Source organism: Herpailurus yagouaroundi, unplaced genomic scaffold (assembly GCF_014898765.1).
Source record: "Herpailurus yagouaroundi ecotype Mexico unplaced genomic scaffold, PumYag 216, whole genome shotgun sequence".
Classification (NCBI taxonomy): domain Eukaryota; kingdom Metazoa; phylum Chordata; class Mammalia; order Carnivora; family Felidae; genus Herpailurus; species Herpailurus yagouaroundi.
The window spans coordinates 682,424-691,757 of NW_024412447.1; the positions used below are offsets into that span (position 1 = coordinate 682,424).

General features: G+C 58.8%; 1 protein-coding gene across 2 annotated transcripts; it reads right to left on the reverse strand.

The window, feature by feature from the left end:
* Positions 1 to 229: 229 nt before the first annotated feature.
* COX19 (cytochrome c oxidase assembly factor COX19) lies at positions 230 to 5,733 on the reverse strand. Of its 2 annotated transcripts, XM_040455689.1 has the most exons (3): positions 5,598 to 5,728; positions 4,899 to 5,010; positions 230 to 838 (listed from the first exon to the last, which is right to left on the reverse strand). In XM_040455689.1, exons 1-3 carry the CDS (start codon positions 5,677 to 5,679, stop codon positions 754 to 756), a joined length of 279 nt encoding a protein of 92 aa, XP_040311623.1. In that variant the 5' UTR covers positions 5,680 to 5,728; the 3' UTR covers positions 230 to 753. The 2 variants fall into 2 exon arrangements, with proteins under 2 accessions (XP_040311623.1, XP_040311622.1); XM_040455688.1 differs by lacking the exon at positions 230 to 838 and having other exon boundaries at positions 4,307 to 5,010; positions 5,598 to 5,733.
* Positions 5,734 to 9,334: the final 3,601 nt, after the last annotated feature.

A 9,334-nucleotide genomic window follows, 5' to 3' on the forward strand; every position in this document is an offset into this window, starting at 1 on the left:
TTCGGCTCGGGTCATGATCTCACGGGTTGTGGGTTCGAGCCCCGCGTCAGGCTCTGTGCTGACAGCTCAGACCCTGGAGTCTGCTTCGGATTCCGCGTCTGCTCCTCTCTCTGCCCCTCCCAGGCTCATGCTCTGTCTCTCAATAATAAATAAAATGTTAAAAAAATTAAAAAAAAAAAGATACTGGTGTTTCAGGCACTACCAGGAAAAAAAACGAGTAAGTCAAATATGTCAAAAGTTAACAATCTTATTTCCAAGTTTATATTTTATATTTTGCTTAAAAAAAAAAAAAAACACGGGAAATAAATGGGCACAGAAGGAAACCATTTTGCCAGGAAATGGTTTTCGGGCAGCGTCTATGTGATGGGCTGAAACCGCTAGCATTCAGCATGTCAGTACTGAGAAGCTACGGACGATATCACAGAGGGAGTCACCGCGTCGCGGATGGCCGCGTGTCCCCTCGCGCAGCGGGCGTGACTCTGCTCGCCTTCCTCCCACCCGCCACAGGCCTCCCTAGGAACTCTCTCAATGTAAAGATAAAATCTAAGGCTCCTGGGGAAAATGAGACCTAAAGGGGACAATCGCTTCTCAAAATAACCTGGGAGACATCAAGAGGAGAGGTTTCCGCCAAGGAGGGCGTTCCAGAAACTTCTTCTGAAGTCACAGCACCTAACCATAAACCGTCAGTTGACAAGGTCGCCCAACACGCTCCACCCTGGACAAGCCAGCAGCCGGTGGATGGACTTCTACCCATCAGGAGGTAGTTCCTGCCCCTGGTTTTCCATCCATCAAATCTCTGAATCCCAGTTTCTCCAGGGGCTCCTGTGCCATCAGCTGCCTGCAACAAAAACGAACAGCACTGTCCGTGCGAGGCCTGCGCATTCGCTCCCATCCCAACTGCCTGCGGCCGGTGGCACCGCTGGACCCAGGCCCCCGGGACCCCGAGGGCCTCTCTGCGCCCTCCTCCTCCCAGCTGACACCCGTGCCTCTGGACTCCGGACGGACGGCCGCTGGCGGACAGTGTGCGAAGCCCCTGGGGTGCCGGGTGGAGCCGGGACCCCGAAGGAAGCGGGCAGACCGCCGCGAGCCCCCCGCCGGGTGCCAGTCTGGGGCAGACGTGTGTCCCGTTCGAGGGCTCCAACCTCAAACCGGCCTCCAGGTCGCTGGGAAGATGCACCGGACAGGGCGGGCGGGGACAGGACAGACTTCACTTGGTAAAGTGACCCCTGAACAAGCCACAGGTTAGGGGCACCATTCACCTGCACAGTCGAAAATCCGTTCCTAACTCCTGACTCCCCAGAATTTAAGGACTACAGCCCCCGCCGACCAGAAGCCTCAGCGACAACGTGCATTTTGCGTGTCGTGTGTCTTCCGGCCGTATTCTTACCAACAGGTCAGCCGGACAAAAAAAGCTCGTTAAGATAATGGTCAGGAAGCAATACGTTTACAACACGGTCCTACACGGATCAAGAGATCTGGGTGGTAAGTGGACCTGCCCCGTTCACATCGTGTCGTCCAAGGGTCACTGCACTTGTGAGCTTCACCTGTGACTCAGAAACACTGGGACACGTGGCCCACCAGCTCTGTCTCCTCTCACTGCTGCCCCAGGCCCCGTGCCCCACACGGCCCGAGCCGTGGCCCCACAGCTGGCCGGCAGCCGTGTCCACTGTGCTCCCGCTCCCTGTGCCCAGCCGTGTGCCAGCCCCTCACCATGTCTCTTTAAGTCAGGACCTCGAAGACCGAGATGTCCCAGAGCACCTGCTGGGCTGCAGCCGTCCCCGTCCAGCCTCTCACTGCCCACACTCCAGGGCGGGAGGGCCTGGCTTTCATTCTGCTTCGTTTTTGGGGGGGAGGGGGGGCAGGGATAGGTCCAACTCTTGGGGGCCACCTGTCCATCCTGCTTGCTGGTGGGAGCTCAGTGTCCCTGCAGGAACCAACAGGCCCGGGCGGGAAAGGGGACGCCCGCCGCGCCAAGCCACCATCACTTGGCGCTGTGACCCCCCCCCGACACACCGCTGAGCTCACGCACCCCCCGCAAGCCCGGCAGGCCAGCACAGGCAGCCAGGGTTCAGCCAGCACGCTGGGAACCGAGGGACACCGTGAGTCACCTGGTCACCGGTCAGACGACCCACTTTCTGCGGGTTCTGTGGGGCTCCAGGCGAGCCGGCTACCCTCCTGCAGAAATACAAAACCTGGCAGATGACCTCTACCCAAGCTTCACAAGGGCTGTCCAGGCCGTCCCCACTGAGAACGAAACTAAGCGTTTAGGGTCCGTGCCCTCGAGGGCTCCAGCCGCGGGGACGGGGGAGTGGGCAGCTGCCGCGGCGCTGCGTTCCCTCCACTGGTGCGCGCACGCAATTGCACGGCAATTTCCGTTACAAAAAGCTGGAATCCGCTGAAAGGTACAAAGTCCACTTGTAGACCAGACTGACTGTGTCATCTGTGTCCTTACGCGGCAAAGGGGGATGGGATGAGGCGGAACACAGGAGCCGACCAGGTGGTGCTGAGGGGAGACCGCCTCGGACTCCCCAGGCGGACTCAGCTGCAAACGCGGGAACCCTTAAAATCAGAGAGCCTACGCTGGCTTTGGTCAGAAGGACGGAGGGGGAGGACGGGCCAGAGACACGGCATCGCCGGCTTCCAGAGGGAGCAGGGCCACGAGCCGAGGGGGCGTGGGCGCCTCTAGAAGCCGGAAAGGCAGAAGCAGTTCTGCACCGGAGCATCCACGAGGAGCGCGGCCCGCGGGACCTGCGTCAGACGTCTCGCTGCAGAACGTGAGTGTGCTGGGGGCACCAGGAGCATGGGGAGCAGCAGTGCTCCTCGAGACACGACAGGAAGGACCTGTGTGTTCAGCAGCAAACAGGGAGCGAGGGGGAAAACACTACAAGCTCAATGAGACGCAGTTCAAGAGGCCCCTTCTACAGACGTGTGAGTCTTCACAAAATCCAGCTCTGTGGCCAGGACACAACAACAACAATCCAACGATTACCGAGTTCTAAAGCCAAAAGGATGACGTGGACGCCTCCCCTTCAGCATAAGGGGACAGTGCAGGTTTTTAGGACCTGAGGCTTTCCAAGGAGCGTGCGCCGGGCCTCCTCCAGCCCGGCCAGGAGGCCCGGATCGCACGCCAGGGTGTGTGGCACAGCCCCCGGATGCCCACCGCACGGGGCAGGAACTCAAAGTCAAAAGATCACAGAGGCTTCAGATCAAGATCACAGTGTACTTGCTGTTTTCTTGGCCAACAAAGTCCTCCCCGATTTAACAGCTCTTCCCACGAGAGTGTGATCCACACCCAAACCGCACACACGCTTCCACGTCGAGCTGAGACGCCCAAGTCCTCAAGAGGCAACTCTAAAATCTCACTGTGGTCCAGTTTTCTACAAAGAATGCATATGGTGGGGCGCCCGGTGGCTCAGCTGGTTGAGCGTCCGACTGTGGCTCAGGTCACGATCTCACGGTTCAGGAGTTCGAGGTCCGCACTGGGCTCTGAGCACAGTGCCCACTTCGGATCCTCTGTCCCCTCCCTCTCTGCCTCCCTCCCACCTAAAACTAAACAAACATTAAAAGAAAGATGCCTATGGACGTTCGTAGGAGTAAATAACGTCTGGGATTTCAGCATGAAAGGAATAAAAAGGTTTACAAAAAGTGGGAAGGGAAATAAATGTGCAGTCTCGATACTGAACCTGGATGGTCATGGACTTGGAACTGAAAACCATCCAAAAGTCTAGAGCCAAAATCACCGACCGAGTGTGAACACACATGTACCCCCTACATTGGTCTTAATGTCACCGGACCAACCAGAGAAACCGCTTGAAATAACGGAACTCACGGAGAAGCGAGCTGCACCCCCCCCGCCGCCACCCCGTCCCCACTGACCTCAGCAGGCCTCAGGGCAGGCTGGTCTCCAGAGGCTGTGCTGAGCGAGGCGTGGCCACGTGGAGAGCAGACAGCCCACTTCCAGGGTCACATGGGGAGAAAAGTCAGAACCCTTCTGCTGTCCTTTGCCAGACGAGCCAAGAACCTCTCTGGGGACCCAGACGGCCCAACTCTCTGGAGCAGCTCCCAGCAGGAGCGGCTGCCTGCGTGTGCTGGCCACTGTGGGCTCACCTGAGCTTCACGGGAGCAGGTGACCTGCTCACACCCTCACACGCGGTCAGAAACCAACTTCAAGGGGCGCCTGGGTGGCGCAGTCGGTTAAGCGTCCGACTTCAGCCAGGTCACGATCTCGCAGTCCGTGAGTTCGAGCCCCGCGTCGGGCTCTGGGCTGATGGCTCAGAGCCTGGAGCCTGTTTCCGATTCTGTGTCTCCCTCTCTCTGACCCTCCCCCGTTCATGGTCTGTCTCTCTCTGTCTCAAAAAAAAAAACAAATAAACGTAAAAAAAAAAAAAAAGCGAGCACTGGTCAGTTCTGGTCAGGACAGAACAAACCTCCATGTTTCACCGTTTCTGAATGGCCCATTGTCTCCCCTGTCATATTTCAGGCACTGCTGAGCTACGTGGAACCAAACGGTATTTTTATGGTCTGAGAACGTGAGAGGAAGAAACCCTGTGCCCACGACCTGCACATCTTTTGACTCCGTCAGCATTTTTATGATGTACGATTCTGAAACCTTAATGACGGGTCAGCAGCTCCCAAATGTGCAAAGAAAACACTCAGGAATGCAACCCCGTAAGACGCGCTCCCTCTCCGCAGGGTCCCCATGACTGTGAAACCTTCAGTGCCACTGAATCTGGCAGGCCTCCGTTCCAGGGGCGAGCCACTCTACGTTCTCAAAGACAAAGGCTTGGAACCTGGGGGATGAATGAGGCCCGCTGCAATGACCTCTTGGGGAAAAAAAAAAAGCTTCCATGGGAGTGCTGGGAGGTTCCAGAAGTCGTTCATTGCCAGCAGGTACTTGCCTCTCCATTCTGCATTCTAAGTAGTCTTTCGACTCACTTCTGCACAAAGCATTTTCGAATCTATTGTCGCGGAGACACTTCATGAACTTCTCCTTAAAGCTTTTGCATTCGCCTAGAACGAAAAGGAAAAAAGCACCGAGTTTTCAAGTGAAAACGCGACGCGGTGGGACAGCACGCGCACCCGCAGCCGTCCTTCCAGAACGAGTCTCCTTCACACTCACGCTGGAAAGGACGAGCCTACCGCGTGCCCCATGGTGCGGCGACCGCCCCTCCGCTGCGTGTTTGGGACACTGCAGGGGAAGGCGTCGGTTACGAGACAAATCTGCGGACCCACTTCCGGAGCCTTGGCTCGCACAGAGGCTCACCCCAAACGCGGACTTCCGGCCGCACACGTGCGGCGACCAGCGGACTTTCTAGGTCCGCGCGAGGCCCAGGTTGACAGCCTGCGGGCTTTGTGCGAGGCTGGGCGCGGGTCCCCCGGACGCCGGCAACGCTCTCCCTCGGGACGTCCTCCGCAACCTGTCGCCCCTCTTCCCGCAGGCCCGCCCCCGGGGTGGTGGAGGTGGGCCGCGGCGGGCCTCAGTTTCCCCACCTGCAACCGCGTGCGGACGCCAGCGCCCACGGGGCCGCACGGCGCCACCGGAGGAGACCCACGACCCGAGACTCGGCGCAGGAGCCCGGCGGCCGCCCGCCGCTCACCGAAGTGATCCAGCGGGAAGCTGCCCTTGTCCGGGGGCCGCGGCTGGAAGCTCTTGGACCCAAAATTCATGGCCGTCGACATGATGGCGGCGCCGGAGCCCCGGAGTAGGACGCGCGCCGTACGCAGGGCGGCGGGTCGAGCGCCGAGCGCGCCCCGCGAGAGCGCCGAGCACGTCGAGCGGCGAACGGCCGCGGGCGGCAAGCCCCGCCCCCGCCGCCCAGGCCCCGCCCCCACGCTGCAGGGCCCCGTCTTCGCCTCGAAGGCCACGCCCGTTATTGACCGGGCTCCTCTCCACCGACGGGACCGGTCCCCCTCGCCACACAGGCCCCGCCCGGGCATGCCCTCCCCCCATCAGGCCCCGCCCCCGCCCCAGGGGGCTCCGAAAGGCCCTGATCCAGGCTGCTCTGCCGGGTCCTTGCCAGGCTGACCCTCACAGGGACCGAGGGGCAGAGGCCGGCGTCATGTCCTTATGAGGAAACGGAAGTCCAGAGAGGCTGGACTTTGCCCAGACACACAGCTTGAGACGACAAGAAGCCCAAGGGCGAGTGCACTCGGCAGGCTGTGCGGGTGGCTGTGCATCCCCAGGTGTCTGGGGGGGGGGCTCAGCTGGTGACAAGGAAGGAGTGAGGGCCACCACAACAAAGTCCCACACCCTGGGCCGCTTCAGCTACAGAAAGGTGGTCGCTCCGGGTTCTGGAGGCCGGATGTCCCACACGGAGGAGGTGCGGCGGGGCTGGCTCCTCCTGGAGGTTCTGGGAGAGCCGGCTCCAGGCTGCCCTCCCCCGCCCCCCAGCTGCAGGTGGCTGGCAGGCAGTCTTGGGGGCTGCTGGGCCGCTGGGCCTGGTTTCTGCCTTCCCCCTCCCACCGCATCCCCCTGTGTGTCTGTGTCCAGAGGTCCTCCTCTTGTGAGGACGCCGGTCAGACTAGGCTAGGGCCCACCCTAATGACTTCATCATAACTAATTACATCTGCGATGACACTGTTTACCAAAGAGGTCACCTCCTAAGGTACTGGGGGCTAGGACTCCAACATATGAAGTGGTGGGGGAGGGGTGGTGCAGTTCAACCTGTAACAGAATAAAAGTCAGCTCTGGCAACCGCTTATTATTGTCGTTATGGCAACAATAACAACGGTGAAAGGGCTCAGTGGAGACCCCAGCTCCCCCAGGCTGAGCCTCCTCCCAGCGCTGTACCCTGCACAGTCACCCCTCTTCCCCAACTGGGCATCCCGATTTCATCTGAACGGAGGAAGTGGGTCACCGCCCCACCCCCAACCAGCGCCCCTGTGCTCTAGGACTCTGTCATGAGCTCCAAACTTCATCCATGCCCCCCCCCCCCCGAGGGCCAGCCACATACCAGGCCTTGGAGATAAGCAAATTGGGTCCTCAGTCACACAGCTCACCAGCTGCACCGCCCCCCGCGCCCCCCTCCCCCACCGGTTCCTGACACGATCCTGCACCACACCTCCTCCTAATGCCAGGAGAAGGAGCCGGTTCCAGCAACTGAGGGGCCTTGCCGAGAAGTGCCCGGCCAACAAGCCCTCACAGCCCCCACCTCAGGGCCTGCCCCCTCCTCGAGTCCTGCCCTGAGGCATCCAGCTCCCCACTCGCTCCTGCCTCTCTGCAGGGCACAGCAGTGGATCTCCGTGCCTCACGTGACATTGGGCTGTGTGTCGTGCGGCGCGTGGAGCTGGGCCCTAGCGTCTGTAGGGTCCGGTGGGGCCACAGGGAAAGCTCATTCCGGTTGCTGGGGCCTTGATCAGCCTGGTGTTCTGTACCCACTAAAACCTACAAAAGGAAAATCGCACCTTGATCTTGTCACATAAAAGACTGTTTTACGTGGCTAGCACCAGGGGCCACGCACTGGGTTATTCATTAATATGTTTCCAGGGCCGTGAACAAAAGACGCTTTTATTACCCAGCAAATAGCACTTTCCCACTTGACTAGATCACACTACTCAGCAGGAAAGAGGACAGCCCAGCCCCCCCAATGTTTCCTTGCAGCCTCTCTGTCCGACGGCCCTGAGGGACCAATGAAGCATTGCGGGCCCCGTGACCTAGAGGCGACAGCCAGCTTTTAATTGACATGTCCGTACCTGGCAAATGATTATTGCTCTATATGACACGTTTGGCCGGGAGAGAACGAAGGGACTTTCATCTCTGGTGCAGGGGACGTCCCGTTACTAGTCTTTAAAGGACGAGCCCAGCTAGGCAGTATTCTCACCCTCATCTCACACATAGAGACTCCCAGACGTTAAATTCCTCGTCCAAGGTCACGCAGCCTGCACACGAGCTATCTAGCTCCGTGTAACGAACGGCCCGAACTCAGAGGTGTAAAACGGCAATCTGCTTTGCACAAGAACTTGGAGTGTGGGCTGGCCTTGGAGAAGGCCCACGTGGCATCGGCTGGGGTTGCTCAACCTCAGGCTGGGACCCACTTCAAGACGGTGCACTCCTGGGGCTGGGAGCACTGCCTCTATCAGGGCCAAACGCCCCCAGCCAGATGCCAGGGCCGGGAGCCCGCTCCCGACGGGGGAGTAGGGCAGAGTCACATTGTACGAACAGCCCCTGGATGGAACCTTGCCTGAAACTTTCTCTGGTCTTTCCACTTTAATAAATTCTGCTGCCAAAGCGTTCTTTTCTAAAGGCTGAAACCGTAGTTCCAGCAGAAACATAAACGGCCCCTGTGTCGGAGTCTCATTGAATGCATGGATGCAGGAGTGTGGCCCGATGGCAAAGCTGGTTCCCAGAAGGGCGCCCCGGCCCCGATATAGCCGCGTGCGGTCAGAGAAAGAAAAAAGATGCCAGAGTCAGATTGCTAAACTGGGCCTAGAACAGGTTAATCCCTCACAGGGCAATAAACCATAACCTTCGGGATGATCTTTTCTGCCAGACAGGAACGATTTGCATTTTTACAGGAACGCCAATCACTTGCAGCTTTTCTGTTTGCTCCATATGAACGTCTAGCTTGAGGGCACCTGGGCTGGGTCAGTACTAAATGGTAAGTCACATGCATTTGAACGATGCTCAGGCAGACTGGCTAGACGGCGACTTCGAGAACACAGTGCAAGGACCCAGTGTCACCCACTTGCCTGACTCCTGCCTATTGGGAATTGTTCTGAACATTCCTTATAGGAGTCTCAGGGCCATTGTAACAAAGCACCAAAAACTGGGGGCTTAACCACCAGAAAATGGTTCTCTCCCACTTCTAGAGGCTGAACTTGAGGTGGGCGTTCCCCGCGAGGGCCGGCGGCGGGGGTGGGGGTCCTCCCGCCTCTTCCAGCTCCCGGTGGCCCTGGTTCCCGGCCTGTGGCCACACGCTCCATGGTGTCCCCAGGGTCACCTGGCCTTCTTCCCTCTGTGTCTGTCTTCTACTTTTCTGTTATGAGGACACCCCCACCCTAATCCAGGATGACCTCATCTAAACTTGATCTGCAAAGACCCTATTTATAGATAAGGTCCCATTCTGACATTCGAGGGAGACGTGAATTTCGGGGGGGCCATTCTGCCCAGGACACTGCTCCGGATAGTTTGCGGTGGTTTTCCCAACTGGCACAGAACAGTGAGGTCCAGATGCCATGAGACATGAAGGAAGGTCCCTGTAGGTGGTTGGAGGGTCCTTTCTGGAGCCCAGGAGGTGTGGGCAGGGCCCTGAAGCTCAGGAATCTCGAGCTTGAAAGTTGTTCTTCGTGCAGAGAAAATCAGCGTTCCCAAGGTAGGAACAGCCACACCCATGGG

What these genes read in the sequence shown, in the direction of transcription:
- COX19 (XM_040455688.1), bottom strand. Translation starts at nt 5,679, where the DNA reads ATGTCGACGGCCATGAATTTTGGGTCCAAGAGCTTCCAGCCGCGGCCC. An exon ending in CTTCCCGCTGGATCACTTCG is followed by an intron (nt 5,011 to 5,597) that starts GTGAGCGGCGGG and finishes TTTTCGTTCTAG; the next exon opens with GCGAATGCAAAAGCTTTAAG.